General features: G+C 42.9%; 1 protein-coding gene across 4 annotated transcripts in view; it reads right to left on the bottom strand.

Annotated features, from left to right (window-relative positions):
- Positions 1–15,734, bottom strand: part of BCLAF3 (BCLAF1 and THRAP3 family member 3) — a 101,234-nt gene that overhangs the window by 26,332 nt on the left and 59,168 nt on the right. For all 4 annotated transcript variants that reach the window (XM_040423671.1, XM_040423670.1, XM_040423669.1 and 1 more), the window contains one exon: positions 15,225–15,333. In XM_040423671.1, the coding sequence (XP_040279605.1) occupies positions 15,225–15,333 (109 nt within the window). The remainder of the gene's footprint in view (positions 1–15,224; positions 15,334–15,734) is intronic.

Here is a 15,734-nt window from a genome sequence, read left to right as displayed (position 1 = left end):
ACCCTTTTATGGAATAACGTACACTTGAAACCACTAATGGCAATTGAAAAAACGCCCTGGCAGAAGTATGGTATCTATAAGATGGGACAGATTTGAAAAAACTGAAGCATAATAATAGGGTTTTAACAACTTAAAGAAAGATATGGAGTTGCCGATAAGGAATATTTTTATTATATGCAATTAAGTTCTGCGATACGAGAATGTTTAAAGCATTGTACCACTATCCCAAAATTACCGATGCCATTAAAGAAAATCACTACAATGACAATAGGGAAAAGAAGGATCGCCGCCATTTATAGTAACATACTATATCAAGGAAACAAAAAAAAAATGGGAGTTAGGCCTCTTTAACACGGACGTCATGGTTTTAGGCCGGATAAGATGCGGGTGCGTCGCAGGAAAATGCAAGATTTTTCAGCGCGAGTGCAAAACAATTTAATGCGTTTTGCACGCGCGTGAGAATAATTGGGCATGCTTGGTACCCCAACCCGAACTTCTTCAGAGAAGTTCAGGTTTGGGTTAAGTGTTGTGTAGATTGTATTATTTTCCCTTATAACATGGTTATAAGAAAAAATAATCGCATTCTTAATGCAGAATGCATAGTAAAATAGGGCTGGAGGGGTTAAAAAAAAAATTAAAATAATATATTTTTTTTTAAACTCACCTTAATCCACTTGTTCGCGCAGCCCGGTTTCTCTTCTGTCTTCATCTTTGCTGTGCAGTAGGAATAGGACCTTTGATGACGTCACTGTGCTCATCACATGGTCTTTTACCATAGTGATGGATCATGTGACGGACCATGTGATGAGTGCAGTGACGTCACCACAGGCCCTTTTCCTACTGCACAGCAAAGATGAAGACAGAAGAGAAGCCGGGCTGCGCGAACAAGTGGATTAAGGGGAGTTAAATTTTTTTTTTTAACCCCTCCAGCCCTATTGTACTATGCATTCTGTATTAAGAATGCTATTATTTTCCCTTATAACCATGTTATAATAATGATCGGTTCCCCATCCCAATCGATTTTCACGCAGCCCCATTCACCTCTATGGGGCCTGCGTTGCGTGAAAAACGCCCAAAATAGAGCATGCTGTGATTTTCACGCAACGCAAAAGTGATGCGTGAAAATCACCGCTCATGTGCACAGCCCCATAGAAATGAATGGGTCCGGATTCAGTGCGGGTGCAATGCGTTCACCTCACATATTGCACCTGAAAAAAAACTCGCCCGTGTGAAAGGGGCCTTAAGGTGAATTCGCACAAAGCGGGGGGATTCTGTTGGCCATGAAGAATGGAGAAGGATCTTCTTGGAGATGAAGAAAATGTCATCAAATCCAGCTCATAGGCTGATCCAATTCTTCGTGGTCCACAGATTGTACCATTCCCCAGCTAAATTAATGACATTTTATAAAGATAAGGTTTTCAAATGCAATAAATGTGGAGGGGTAGGAGTGGATGATATCTACTTATTATGGAATTGTGTTCCTATCCCAAAATTTTGGCAGGAGGTAAATTACTCTAATCTGGGCTCTCTATCAAATAAAAATTTCCGCCACCATTGAAAATTGTATACTAGGCAATATGGGGGATCTTGGGAACTCAAGTAAACAGGAGATAGTAGCTAAAATATTGTTTCAAGCTAGATGGTGTATTGTGAAGAATTGGTTAGAAATGTGGGAAAGGCTTGTTAAATGTTCTATAGCATGTGAAAGAATTTATATTAATTCATGGGGGAAAAAAAAAGAGTGAAATTTGTCAGGATTTGGGAAAAATGGTTACTAGGAGTGGACTGTTAGGCGTATCCGGATGGGGGTAGAGAGTAGGAGTGGAAAAAAAGGAAAAACAATAAATTTTGTGTCTTTTTTTCTTTTCTTCCCCTTATTTATGTGAGGAAAGGGGGTGGGAGGGGGATGAATGTAAATATGTAATAGTATATTAAAGGAAATGAATTGAAGAAAAAGAAAATAGTTTTCTAATATATTTGGAATGTTATGGATATTACACTGCTCAAAAAAATAAAGGGAACACTTAAACAACACAATGTAACTCCAAGTCAATCACACTTCTGTGAAATCAAACTGTCCACTTAGGAAGCAACACTGAGTGACAATCAATTTCACATGTTGTTGTGCAAATGGGATAGACAACAGGTGGAAATTATACGCAATTAGCAAGACACCCCCAATAAAGGAGTGGTTCTGCAGGTGGTCACCACAGACCACTTCTCGGTTCCTATGCTTCCTGGCTGATGTTTTGGTCAGTTTTGAATGCTGGCGGTGCTTTCACTCTAGTGGTAGCATGAGACAGAGTCTACAACCCACACAAGTGGCTCAGGTAGTGCAGCTTATCCAGGATGGCACATCAATGCGAGCTGTGGCAAGAAGGTTTGCTGTGTCTGTCAGCGTAGTGTCCAGAGCATGGAGGCGCTACCAGGAGACAGGCCAGTACATCAGGAGACGTGGAGGAGGCCGTAGGAGGGCAACAACCCAGCAGCAGGACCGCTACCTCCGCCTTTGTGCAAGGAGGAACAGGAGGAGCACTGCCAGAGCCCTGCAAAATGACCTCCAGCAGGCCACAAATGTGCATGTGTCTGCTCAAACGGTCAGAAACAGACTCCATAAGGGTGATATGAGGGCCCGACATCCACAGGTGGGAGTTGTGCTTACAGCCCAACACTGTGCAGGACGTTTGGCATTTGCCAGTAAAACACCAAGATTGGCAAATTCGCCACTGGCGCCCTGTGCTCTTCACAGATGAAAGCAGGTGCACACTGAGCACATGTGACAGACGTGACAGAGTCTTGAGACACCGTGGAGAACGTTCTGCTGCCTGCAACATCCTCCAGCATGAACGGTTTGGCATTGGGTCAGTAATGGTGTGGGGTGGCATTTCTTTGGAGGGCCGCACAGCCCTCCATGTGCTCGCCAGAGGTAGCCTGACTGCCATTAGGTACCGAGATGAGATCCTCAGACCCCTTGTGAGACCATATGCTGGTGCGGTTGGCCCTTGGTTCCTCCTAATGCAAGACAATGCTAGACCTCATGTGGCTGGAGTGTGTCAGCAGTTCCTGCAAGACGAAGGCATTGATGCTATGGACTGGCCCGCCGGTTCCCCAGACCTGAATCCAATTGAGCACATCTGGGACATCATGTCTCGCTCTATCCACCAACGTCACGTTGCACCACAGACTGTCCAGGAGTTGGCAGATGCTTTAGTCCAGGTCTGGGAGGAGATCCCTCAGGAGACCGTCCGCCACCTCATTAGGAGCATGCACAGGCGTTGTAGGGAGGTCATACAGGCACGTGGAGGCCACACACACTACTGAGCTTTATTTTCACTTGTTTTAAGGCCATTACATCAAAGTTGGATCAGCCTGTAGTGTGTTTTTCCACTTTAATTTTGAGTGTGACTCCAAATCCAGACCTCCATGGGTTGAAAAATTTGATTTCTATTTTTTTTTATTTTTGTGTGATTTTGTTGTCAGCACATTCAACTATGTAAAGAACAAAGTATTTCAGAAGAATATTTAATTAATTCAGATCTAGGATGTTTTATTTTTGTGTTCCCTTTATTTTTTTGAGCAGTGTATATTGCTTTGGATTTCGATTTGCAATATTTTGTATGGTTTATGTATGAAAAGAAAAAAATAAATATTGTGGGCAGCATAATTGTGGGCAGTCTGAAAGTCTACATGGTCAGAGAGGAATATGACTAGCAGAACCAGCTTTTACATTACACAGACTTTATACAGACCTATAAAATCTTTATAAAATGTGTTGGACGAGTAGTGATGTCACTTCTGGAAACAGCTTTTTTCCCCTCAAGTTTCACAAAGGCATAAAGTGAGGATTCAGTGGTCTATGACCGTTAAATCATACAGGTTGTTTAGTTAAAGGGGTTGTCCGAGTTATGAAAAAAAAAATATATAGCACTGAAAATCTGATGGGCAGCTATATATAACTAAGCTAAGCAAGTTTTATGCAAAAAAAATATATTGATTTCCTCATTTCCCTGGTTCTTTTCTGGCCCTTTGTTTACATGCAATAAAAACAACCTCTGCCCCTCCCCCTGCACTGCTAAGGGAGTGGATACAAGAGCTGCCCTGAGTGACATGTCTGCCTGCTGGGAGACTCTGCAGCATGTTGTATATGTAGGACTACAAGTCCCAGCTGTACAATGACACTGCTAAGGGAGTGGATACAAGAGCTGCCCTGAGTGCTGGGAGAATCAACAGCAACTTGTAAGTGTAGAACTACAAGTCCCACTTGTATAATGACACTGCTGATACACACAGGATCTTCCCCCTACCTTCTTGTGCAATGCTCTCTCTAGTCTGTCAGATCCTGTGCCCAGAATGGTCACTGCTGCAGCTAGCCAGTATGTGCAGCTGAAGGGGTTAAGAATCCTAGGAGAGGGCAGTGAAGGGGGGGCGTGGCCAGCACAGTGACGTCTGGTTTACAGGCTTGTAAACAACCTTTATCAGAGCAGGGAGAGAAGCTGACATCACAGGTCATGTGACCCTCAGTGAAATCTGAGAAACCAGCCACCGGAGATAAAGTGAGTTAATTGGAAAGCTGTTACATTTGCTTAGTTAGGAACATAGAAAGAACAAAAAAATAACTCGTATAACCCCTTTAACGGGAACTGGTCACCTTGAACACACTGTCCTGAGGCTGTTGTGTGCTGCAATGGGAAAAGACTCAGGGGATCATGTTATTTTGTCAGTTTCTCAATACTGTCCAGCCACTGACAGCATTTGGGCTCATCTTTCAAGCCTAAAGGGGTTGTATCAAGAAGCATATCATTCTACATTTTGTTCAAAACGGCACCTGAATCTGAATAGTTTAGCAATTGCATGTAATTAAAAATTTTGTATATCCACTGAGCAATAAAATGTATCTCTATTTTTTGTCCGTCTCACTGAGCTGGTCAACGTGCTCAGTTTAAGGTCTCATGCACACAAATGTATTTTCTTTCCATGTCCATTCCATTTTTTTGGGGGACCGTATACAGAACCATTAATTTCAATGGGTCTGCAAAAAAAAAAAAAGGAAGTTAATCCGTGTGCGGATTGCATTCCGTATGTCCGTTACGCAAAAAAAATAGAACATGTCCTATTATTGTCCGCATTACGGACAAGGATAGTACTGTTCTATTAGGGGCAAGCTGTTCCGTTCCGCAAAATATAGAATGCATACGGACATCATCCGTATTTTTTACGGATTTGTTTTTTGTGGACCGCAAAATACATACGGCCGTGTGCATGAGGCCTAAATCTTCAACTACCACCAGCCATATGTTCTGTGTAGCTGTGGCATTTACATGGAGAGCGCTGTCAGGCTGAAGATAATCTAGCAGAGTAACTGGAGCAGTGAATGTGGAAATCTCTGGATCCATGTGAGGTACAGGGCTGGTTCTAGCTTTGTTAGAAAGGTATTGTCATGTTCTATATGATGTATTTTTAAATTTGTTATGTCAATCATAGCGTAACCCCTTTAAAGGGATTCTCCAAGATCGGGAACTCTTTTTCAAATGTGCAGGCAGAAGTTAAAAAAAAAAAAAGGACACTCCTATCATTGATGCTCTGGTTCCAGCGTGGATGTCTCATCTCCCACTGGATGGGAGGTGTAACATGCCATACACACACATACAACACGCAAATCATTGGCCTCAATAGTGGCAGCGGTCACATGCTGTGTCTGCACATGTCCTTTGGCGGGTCAACTATAGGTGAGGACGACCATTTCTTAGCCAAATCTTCCAGAAATGGATAAAGGACGTTTAAGCGTTTTGGCAAGGCGAAGCGTCTATCAGAAGAATTCAACTCCTTGGAAAGAGAGGAATCAAAATCCTGGTGGTTGGGGAAAATTTGGGAGAGCGACGGGACCTCCTAAAGGAAAAACCCGAGCTGGCCGATGAGGGTGCGGGGTTCTCAACCTGTAAGGTCTCTATAACCACTGTAATAAGATTGTCCACCATGGAGGACAGTTTAGACGACTGACCCTCAGGAGAGACAAAATCCTCATCTGAAAACCTCTCCTCGGAACATGCCTCTTCCACGGAGGACACGTCTGAATGAGACTCTCTGGTAGGTGGCGGAAAGGCAGAGAAAACGGGAGACGCAGACACCCTTTTGGGGGAGGATGGTCTGGCCCATTTAGGGGGATGGCCATGATGGGAATGAGCCCCAGGATCCCCAGAGTCGGACTGGTCAAATGACGGCCTTGCTGACAAACGCCCCAATATTTCCACAATAGCTTTGTTGGTATGGGAGACGTCCTGTACCATCCTAGACAGGGAGCGCACCCACTCCGGCTCAAGCATAGGCTGGGCAGTAGGGGCGATTGGGTCAGGGGCAGAGCCACTTGACGGTGGAGCAGAGCAGAGGGGTTCCGACTGACCAGATGGAAATTTTGAGCGACATAATGCACAAGCAAAATGGCGCACCGAAGTGACCGCCAGCTTTGGGGCCTGGGTTCGGACATAATGAGGATGGGGGGGGGGTACGGTAAACCCTGCAGAAAGGAGAGACAAAGCTTGCCTGGCCTGTGTCCCTCAAAGCAGCTTGTCCAGAGGAGTTCTCCAGAACCCCACCGAGGTGCATTTCAAACAAGATGTGGGCAGAGGCAGAAAAAGCGCCAAGATTCGCCCCAGGGATGCAGCTGAAGGAAAGGGCGGGGAGAACTTAAAATGGAGTCGGCCCGACTCTCTGCCGTTCCTGCAAAGAGGCCTCCCCCCCCCTACCGCTAAAGCCCTAGCCGAGCGGAAACGCCGGCCAGGAGAGAAGAGCCCGCGGGGAGCAGGCCGCAAAAAAGGCCCAAACCGAACACCGTAACAAGGCAGAATGGTCTGCAGATGGAGCACACGGCAGATAGAGCGCTTCTCCCAGCCCCCCATCCTGAGCGGAGAACAATATCTGGAGGGGACAAGGCCTCCATGGGGAAGTCCACAGAAGGTAATTAAGAAGGGGTGGGAGGAATAAGGAAAGAAGCACTTTGGGGTTCAGAAATACTCACCTGTCCGACGTCTTCTGCCCCCCTGGCTCCAGCCGGATCACCACCTTCGGTGTGCGGCCCCTTGGGGAGGGCTGCTACACCGGAAACAGAGGGGACTTGTGGTGGGCGGCCGTGGTGATCTGAAGGCTGGCGGGATGCAGAGGCTTTAGGAACCTCTGGTCCTCCTTGACTTCTGGAGACCGGGAACGAGCAGCGGGCTTGGGGGACCCCCTGATCTCCCGTCTCCTGGGTGGGAATGCAGGCAGCCAGGACTGCCTGAAATCCCGCTAAAAGGAAAGAAAAAAAAAAAAAAAAATGAAAAAAAAAAAATTGCAGACACTAAGCTAAAACTGATTTAGCTTAGTCCCTGTAGGAAGGGTACAGCTAAAGGGGAGGAGCTCACACCTTTAGTGTCCGCCTCCTAATGGCAACAGCTATACCCATGGTCAAGCCTGTGTCCCCCAATGATACGGATAATAAATGAAAGTTCCTATTGTAGGACTGCAAGCAGAGCTCTTGAAAAAGGTCACAAGACCAGGACAGATTTTTATTCACTGGAAGTAAACAGTGAAGATTATTATTAAAGCACTGTAAGCAGAGATCTTAAAAAGGAATGCATACAGAGAATTGCCGTATATAGAAAAATCGTACAGTTTTTCAATGGAAGAATAAGGTGTGTTTGCTGAAAACAGAACCTCTCTAATATCTTTCCCCATCTTGGCTGCTTACTAAAATTTAGGATTTTCGAAAAACGTCATATATGATGTATGATGACATTATTCTGGAGCCTGTTAAAGGGAACCTGTCACCGGGATTTTGTGTATAGAGCTGAGGACATGGGTTGCTAGATGGCCGCTAGCACATCCGCAATATCCAGTCCCCATAGCTCTGTGTGCTTTTATTGTGTAAAAAAAACGATTTGATACATATGCAAATTAACATAAAAGAGTCATATCTTACTTGTGTGACCAGAGAAGAGTCATATTTTCAAGCTCTGACTCATCTCAGGTTAATTTGCATATGTATAAAATCAGTTTTTATATACAATAAAAGCACACAGAGCTATGGGGACTGGGTATTGCGGATGTGCTAGCGGCCATCTAGCAACCCATGTCCTCAGCTCTATACCCAAAATCCCGGTGACAGGTTCCCTTTAAGAGTACCTATACTCATATCAGCAGCAAATGACCTTGTGAATTATATTATGGTAAAGTGTGTGGCCCAGTTGCAGTCCTATTTTGTGGTTGAGCGGTGGCGCCTGCCTTGACGGTTTAAAGGGGTTCTGCACTTTCATTTAACTGATGATCTGTCCTCTGGATAGATCATCAGCTTCTAATCGGCGGGGGTCCGACACCCGGGAACCCCGTCGATCAGCTGTTTGAGAAGGCAGCGGCGCTCGAGCAGCGCTGCGGCCTTCTCACTGTTTACCGCCGGCTCACTGACATCACGACTAGTATCAACTAGCGTGGGCGGGGCTAAGCTCCTTTCAAGTGAACAGAGCTTAGCCCTGCCCACGCTAGTTGATACTAGTCGTGACGTCGGTAAACAGTGAGAAGGCCACGGTGCTGCTGGAGCGCCACTGCCTTCTCAAACAGCTGATCGGCGGGGGTCCCGGGTGTCGGACCCCCGCCGATCAGAAGCTGATGATCTATCCAGAGGATCGATCATCAGTTAAATGAAAGTGCAGAACCCCTTTAAGTGTTAAAAATAAAGACAAAAAACCTGCTGTGACTCATGGAAGGAGGGAGTTTGATTTAATGTCTCCTACAAAGTAATCCCAGTAATGAATTTCTCCATAATAAAAACATAAAATTCAGCTCAGAATAGGAAAGTACGAGTCGGTCTGGTGTCAGAGTGAGCGCTGCTCTAGTCCTTCACGCCCAATGAAGTGTAGGACGTATCTGGATGTAGTTATCAAATAATCAGCTCTGGCTTGGGTTAGATTCAAAATGATCACGCTCAGACCTGAAGAATTACATTATAAAATTTCTGACATTAAGTAGCAATCCTTCATTACCCCGGTTTAGAAACCATGGACTCCCTGGTTGTGGGCTATAAACATTACAACATAAAGCCTCATGCAGACGTCCGTGGAACACTGTCCGTGAGATACCAGACTGGCATCGCAGTACTGCACGGCGTCATTGGTTGCTATGACATCGTGCACTCCTGCAATGCCAGTCTGGTATCTCACGGACAGTGTTCCACGGACGTCTGCATAAGGCTTAAATTGTACAAAAACACAGGTGATCTAATGCAACACTCTACAGATAAAGATGACAAACTCAGGGCAAAACAGGATTTACTGGCAAATAAACTGCCGAAAATAGAATATTGGATGATTGTTCAAAGGACCGAGCTTTATACATCTGTGCGGTATCACAAGGGTGGGTAAAAGACCTGATGTAACTAGGGTGCAGGAGTGCTCAGGGACCAAGGTCTGGGAACTCTTGCATGTTGTAGGTAGAGCAAATGGTGGGCCTGGTCACATTAGAGTGGACAGAGAGACATGTGAGAACGACCTTTCTTGTACGTTACTTGCTACAGAGAAGATTAAAAGAAAATGTCTATTATGAAGAACCCTTTTAGGAAACAAGCACCCTCTGGCAAGGTGATTGCCGTGGTATCATCAAGGGGCAGTGGCACAAGTTGCAGGCGAATGTAGAATAATACGGCCTCCAATTCAAATAAATGGATGACCATGCAGCGGTTTGGTCCCACCAGGAGCCATATTCTCCACTGGCTATTAGTAGGCGCCACAAACAGGACCCCCTAGGAATGCCTATATGTTCTAACAGAGCATATGTAGAGAGGTTCCTGGTCTTCATACAGCTAATATACCCTGGGTATGCACCACCCACGAAGCATAGCCTTTAGGGACAATAAAAACGAGATAGTTACGATAGATCTATTTGTCACCACAGTCTTTTAATATGAATATACCAGGATCCTCTCTTTGCAATCCAGGTGGCTTTTTATGCATTTCATCCTGGATTTTTATGACCTTGTGGATGTGTTCAGACTACTTCGGTTGACAAAGCAGGATTTCAAGACTTGGCTTACCTTTGAAAGCCATATGATTTCTCAATATCATTAAAGGGGTGGTGCAGTCATATAACACTCTATAGATATAATTATGTTTCCATAAAACAATTCACATGCTAATAATAAAGAATTTCCACTTCCTGACCGCCAGTCATGTGACCACAACGCTCCAGAGCACACACATGTGGCATGACGCACCATCTGCTGATCATATGACTTCATCCACTTGTAACCCTGTCCCCTAAGGTGCAGTGTGCCTATCCTTTGAGGTCAGCTAAGTGCCTGATAGTTGGAACGCAGGTGAAGTGCCCAGTCGATAGCGGGTGACATCCTAGAAGCCCCGCCCCTTCCTTCAAGCGTGTCGTCCCTGGGAGCGAATGCCCGCTAGTTTGAGAATCGCAGGCACACAGTTCACTGAGCGCTGCTGTCAATGTATCTCAAGTAATTCTGTCTCAATCACTTGAGACATGCTAATAACATTAACGAAGGCCGAAGGCACGCAGTTCACCGAGAAGTGCGACAGAAAAAAGGCAACATTTTATGTAGAATTAGGCAGGCTTTTCAAGGGTTTTTCATGGCATTTTTACAAAGGTTTTTAGAGGCTTTATTTAGTTCGTAACAGACATTTTAAAGTTTTAGGCAGGTATCAGGAAAATGCCACAAAGTAAGAAGGCTTTCAAAGTAGAAGAGTTAAAAGCTTAAATCTAAATTTATCCTGCAGCAGGACAACCCCAAACATACAGCCAAAATCATTAAGAAGTATCTCCAGCGTATAGAACAATAATGAGTTGTGGAAGAAATGATCTGGCCCCCACAGAGCCCTGATCTCAACATCATAGAGTCTATCTGAGATTACACGAGGAGACAGAAGGATCTGAGCAAGCCTACATCCACAGAAGATATGTGGTTAGTTCTCCAAGATGTTTGGAACAATCTCACTGCCGAGTTCCTTCAAGAACTGTGTGCAAGTATACCTAGAAGAACTGATGCTGCTTTGAAGGAAAAGGGTGGTCACATGAAATATTGATTTGATTTAATTTCTCTTTGGTTCATTTACTTTGCATTTTGTTAATTGATAAAAATAAACTAGTAACATTTCTATTTTTAAAGCATTCTTATATAGCAGAATTTTTTCCACACCTGTCAAAAACATTTACACAGTACTGTACATATAAAACACCATAACCATAGCATTTTGAAACAAGAAAAAAAAACATGCGACTTAACATCTAAATACAGTGTTTTGGGGCTAAAAAAAACCCCTTAACAACGAAGCAAAAACACTGTTAAATACGGTGTAAGAATTCAGCTTTAAAGGCAACCTGTCATCAGCTGAGTGGATATATAGCTCTGTGGGAAAAGAATCCGTACAAGTTGAATTTTATTTAGTTGATTCCTTGATCTTTCTATTCTTGGGAGTCCAGTGGGCGGTCCTACTCAGTGGTTGACCGCTATCTCTGTACGAGTGTGCAGATGGGTACAGTAGCTGTCAATCAGTAGGACTGCCTAAATGATTTATACCGTGCCTTGAGAAAGTATTCACCACCCCTTGGTGTTTTCCTGTCTTGTTGCATTACAACCTGGAAATAGGTTTTGTTTGTGTTTTTTTGTAGGGGGATTTATACCATATGGTTTACACGACATGCCTATCACTTTGAAAGTGCGAAACATTTTTATTGTGTTACAATGAATAATGAAGAGAAAAAACAAAAAAACATTTCATGTACGTAAGTATTCACCTCCCTAAAAGTCAATACTTTGCGGAGCCACCTTTTGCTACAGTGACAGATGCAAGTCTCTATTAGCTTACTTAGTACATCTAGACACTGGGATTCTTACCCATTTTTCCAGGCAAAACTGATCCAACTCCTTCACACTATGGGTTGCGTTGGTGTATAGCAGTTTTCAAGTCATACCAAAAATTCTCCATTGAACAGAGGTCTGGTCTTTGACTAGGCCATTCCAAGTCATTAAAATATGTGGCTTTATCCATATGCTTAGGGTCACTGTCCTGCTGGAAGGTAAACCTTTGTCCCAGTTTCAAATCTATTGCAGACTAATAGGTTTTCTTTAAGAATTGCCCTGTGTTTCAACCTTTTATCCACCTTTGTGGGCAATTTTTTTTACATTTATTACTGCATTGTACTCCTTTTGATATAAAAATCTTTTTTTCAATAGTTTTTTATTAAAAATTCGGAGTGCTTTTCTCTGTACATTCTCTAGTAGCGGGATCGGAATTTTCTCTCTGCTCTGTGGGCTCCTTATTTTTGATATATTATAAAACATTCATTATAGCTCAGTTATCTTACTGATAAGAATGTGGCTTAAATAAGTGTTTATGACCTCTTGGTTAAGGCGGGTTTACACATCATGATGATACTAGAGATGAGTGAATTGCATGTTATGAAATTCGTTCACGCTTCGTTTAGTGGTAAAAGCAGAATTGCGTTATGCAGGAGAGGACTCCCCTGCATAACGAAAAACGGGACGGATCCGTTTTGCAGCCCATAGACTTCTATTATGACGGAATGAATAACGGAATGCCTCTAAAGGTGTTCCGTTATGCAATTAGTCATAGAAATGCATTATGGTCCTTGGCAACGGAATCCATAACGCAATTCTGCTTTTACCACCAAACGAAGGATAAACGAATTTCAAAATATGAAATTCGCTCATCTCTAGATGTTACAGCAGATTGTCGGGAAGGTAGTGTTCCTTACTGACAGTCGGCTGCTCATTCAGTGAAGGAGACTGTTGCATTTACATGCAGCGATCTCCTTCCCAGTATCAGCTATTGCGATCCCTCGTCCCTATACAGAATCATTGTTTCTGGGCAGCAGATCACTGTTTAGACCGGACGATCTGCTGCCCAGAAACAATAATTGATGTACCTGCATAGAAGATCACCCGTTGGTGATCGGCAGCACATTTAGATGGGTAGAGGAGTCCCCCTGAGGAAGCAACGTGAAACACATGTTGGGCCTGGTGTTTGTGGCGCCTACTGGGTCTGTATATCTGTATTCTTCCATTGAGGCCTTGTTACTTATTCTACCTGTATTTTATGGTGTATCTGTATCGGTCCAACTGTGTTAATTTGACCCTAGAAGGTGTCTTGTCATGTAGTATTTTCTGTCTTTACCAAACGTGTGTTTTTTTACTTATGATGTATAATAAAGCTAATATTTCTAACCATATAGTGTTAGCAAAGTGCACCTTTCTGCTTCGGTGTTCTCTTACAAACACAATGGTCAACATTAACCAGAAAGTGGTCAACCCCTTTAATGGTGCTCTGTAGGATGTTCAAACTTAGGGTAATAAAAAAAAAAAAAATCCCAATCTTGGTCTATAAATCACACCACAAATATGCCTCGGACCTGTTTGGGAAGCTCCTTGGTGTTCATGTTGCTTGCTTAGTATTGTTGCAGACTCGGAGGTCTTTCAGAACAGGAGTAGTTATACTCATATCATGCGACACCTTGACTGCACACGGGGGAACTTTTTTAACTAATTATGTGACCAGACCTTATTTAGGGGGTTCACAGCAAAGAGGGTACGTGTATATGCACGTACAGCTTTATAGTTTTTACTTATTTTTTTCATTGCACTCTAACAATATGGACTATTTTGTCCAGTCCATATCCCTTAGAGAACCCTGCAATTTTCCGTTTTTCAATCCCCGCCTTCTCAGAGCCATAACTTTTTTTATTTTTCCATTCACATAGCCATATGAGGACTTGTTCTTTGCGGGACAAGTTGTACTTTCACCATTTAATATTGCATATGATGTAACAGGGAGCAGGAAAAAATTCCAAATGGAGTGAATTAGAAAGAAAATGCAATTCCGACACAGTTTTCTGGGTTTCGTTTTTACAGTGTTTAATATGCAGTAAAAATGACCTGTTACTTTCATTCTCAAGTTCAGTGAGATTACGGTGATACCACATTTGTATAGTTTTTCTTCGGTTTTATACTGAAAAAAAGAAAAACTTAGGAAAAAAATAAAGTTTTTTTCCTTTTCATCGCCATATTCTGACTCCTATAACTTTTTTTGCGGCGATCTGTATTTTAAGTGATACAATTTTGAAGGGCGTGTGACTTTTTGATCACTTTTTATAAAAAATTTTGGGGGAGGTAAAGTGACAAAAAAATTGAGATTTTTTTTGCATTATGCCATTTGTCATATGCAATAAATATCGTTATATTTTAGTAGTATGGGCGTTTTCTGATGCAGTGATGCCTATGATGTTTTTTTAATTGTTTATTTTTATTTTGGAGAAAGGAGGATGATTTGAACTTTTATATATTTTTTTTAAAAACCTTTGTTTATTTTTTAGGTGACTAACTCACAGGTATATTACAGCTTCTCCAATCTCAGCTGGGAAACGCTGTTATGGGTGCAGGAACTGAACGCTCCCACATCTGCACCACTCAGATGCTGTGGTCCCATTTGACCACAGCACCTGAGGGGTTAAATGTATGCGATTGGCCTCATGGCTTATGCATACATTCGCCCCGCGATTCTGCTGTTTGAAACAGCAGAAACCCAGCGGCTATGGCGCCTACTGCACTCACGGCCGGGCGCCATCTTTAAAATAACGACTTTCGCAAGAAATCTATGGAGGAGGTTGCCAAGGGATTAAATAAAATTGAAATCTATCTTAATTCCAGGTTATAATGCAACAAAACAGGAAAAACACCAAGGGAAGGTGTGAGTGAGTACTTTCACAAGGCATAGGTTCCCTTTAAAAAAAGACAAGCAAATAATTTTAAAATATACTCAAACAAGTCATAGCAAGATAATAACTGTTAAATAAAGCTCAAAAGGTAAAACTAAACTCACTTTCCTACACTGTTAATACAAGGTACTTGCACTTCTTTTTTAAGTAATGAGGCTACTTTCACACTAGCGTTTTTACTGGATCCGGCAGGGTTCAGCAAAAACGCTTCCGTTACTGATAATACAAACATCTGCATCCGTTATGAACGGATCCGGTTGTATTATCTTTAAGATAACCAAGACGGATCCGTCATGAACTCCATTGAAAGTCAACGGGGGATGGATCGTTTTCTGTTGTGTCAGAGAAAACAGATCTGTCCCCATTGACTTGCATTGTGTGCTCTGCATCCCGTGACGGAAAGAAACCCGCAGCATTCAAATCTTAAAAAGAGCACATGATATCACACTTACCGGAGGCCTGCCTGTTGACTTTCGGAAAGGTGTTGTGCCCCCTCTTGACAATTTCTGAAATTCTCCAGTGTCGTTATTATGTGGTTTGAAATAGCTGCCTGGAGCATCACTATCACAATATAAAGAAAGAGTAATTATCTTTGTATTCAATACATGTCACCAATATTCAAAAAAAAAGACAACCAAGCCTACTTAAGGGGTTCAAAGGGTCCATTCACACGTCCGTTGTTTCTTTCCTGATCTGTTCCGTTTTTTGCTGAACAGATCTGGACCCATTCATTTTCAATGGGTGCTGAAAAAAAATCAGACATTGAGCTGTCCGTTTTTTTTCAGGACCCATTGAAAATGAATGGGTCCAGATCTGGTCCAGATCTGTTCAGCAAAAAACGGGACAGATCAGGAAAGAAACAACGGACGTGTGAATAAGGCCTAAGGATGAAAAAATTTGTCAAAGGCAAGTTATTAAATAATCAATGAAATTGTACTTACCTTTTCAACCCCTCCCCCTCT

Source organism: Bufo bufo, chromosome 3 (assembly GCF_905171765.1).
Source record: "Bufo bufo chromosome 3, aBufBuf1.1, whole genome shotgun sequence".
Taxonomy (NCBI): Eukaryota; Metazoa; Chordata; class Amphibia; order Anura; family Bufonidae; genus Bufo; species Bufo bufo.
Note: the sequence above shows the minus strand (reverse complement) of the source record. Positions and strands in the feature narration are given on the sequence as shown.